Raw genomic sequence first — 1,283 nt, forward strand, 5'->3', positions numbered from 1 at the left:
AGTCCCAGCTACTCGGGAGGCTGAGGCAGGAGAATGGCGGGAACCCGGGAGGCGGAGCTTGCAGTGAGCTGAGATCCGGCCACAGCACTCCAGCCTGGGCGACAGAGCGAGACTCCGTCTCAAGAAAAAACAAAAACAAAAACAAACAAAAAAAACAGCTTGTTACATAAGAAGCCAATGAAGCCAGGAGCACTGTCTATTTGAATAACATCATCACATTCTTTCATCATTCATGAACAAGGTCATCGTTTTCTCGTGGTAATCATGTTCTCTGTGTGTCCTTGTGACTCTGACCATTTCACGTTGGCATATGCTGCGCTGTGGACGTTTAATTTTAAATATTTTTTGGTTTGCCAATTTTCAGTTTTTTCCCGCAAGAACAACATTTTAATTTTTTATGCTTTTCTGTTTTTCCCCCCTTTCATTTTCACAGAAAAAGAGAGAAAGACTAGATGGTGAAAACATTTATATCAGACATAGCAATTTAATGTTGGAGGTTTGTATGAACTTGAAGCTTATTTCAGTTGGTTGCCTGGAACCTTCTGCATTCTTTGCTGATCCCCTTTTCTTCATTCTGTGCTGCATTTGGTTTTGCATGCCATTGCATGAAGGAACTTTAGGTTTAAAATGCTTTTGCATGTTGGTGAACATGAAGATATGCAAACATCTCGCCTTCTGATTCTTTTTAGTTTCTGTCATACTTACCTGGAAAAATATATGATTGGGACTACCTCTACCTCTCATGGTTCCATTGTTTTACCCACCGTTAGAAAGTTCTACATCATTGCTAAAAGTTCCTTTAATTTTCCAAGAGTATAAACTTCCATGTGTCCCAAGATGCAAATTTGCACTCTTCTTTCATTTTCTGAACTAAGAGAGTGTGAAAAAGTAGGGAATTCAAAATGGACTTAAAATATTGGAGATAATAGAAAAATGACAGAAGAACTGTCGGCGGGGGGGGGGAAAAAGAAAGATATAAGAAGGAAAGAGGGGAGCCTAGCATTTAATGAGTAGTTACTATAAGATGGTTTAATCATAAAAACAGGCCCGTGGGTATGGGATTGTTATTTTAAAGATGAGAAAGTTGAAGCTCAAAGAGATTAAGTAATTTCCCTGTAGTCCCAGAACTGGAAAGCCAAGATGTGAGGATCTATCCAACTCTATTAAACCACACTGTTTTCCACTCAGAAACAGCAACATGCTGTCTGCTATAAGAGTTGTGAGATTATTTTCCCATTTTATTCAACATTGGTTATATATATATATATACACACACACACACA

General features: G+C 38.7%; 1 protein-coding gene across 2 annotated transcripts in view; it reads left to right on the forward strand.

Annotated features, from left to right (window-relative positions):
• LOC105540955 (protein 4.1) overlaps positions 1-1,283 on the forward strand; it is a 151,740-nt gene that overhangs the window by 85,752 nt on the left and 64,705 nt on the right. For both annotated transcript variants that reach the window (XM_011981742.1, XM_011981743.1), the window contains one exon: positions 434-496. In XM_011981742.1, coding sequence (XP_011837132.1) covers positions 434-496 — 63 coding nt within the window. The remainder of the gene's footprint in view (positions 1-433; positions 497-1,283) is intronic.

Source organism: Mandrillus leucophaeus, unplaced genomic scaffold (genome assembly GCF_000951045.1).
Source record: "Mandrillus leucophaeus isolate KB7577 unplaced genomic scaffold, Mleu.le_1.0 Scaffold23, whole genome shotgun sequence".
In the NCBI taxonomy this organism is placed as follows: domain Eukaryota; kingdom Metazoa; phylum Chordata; class Mammalia; order Primates; family Cercopithecidae; genus Mandrillus; species Mandrillus leucophaeus.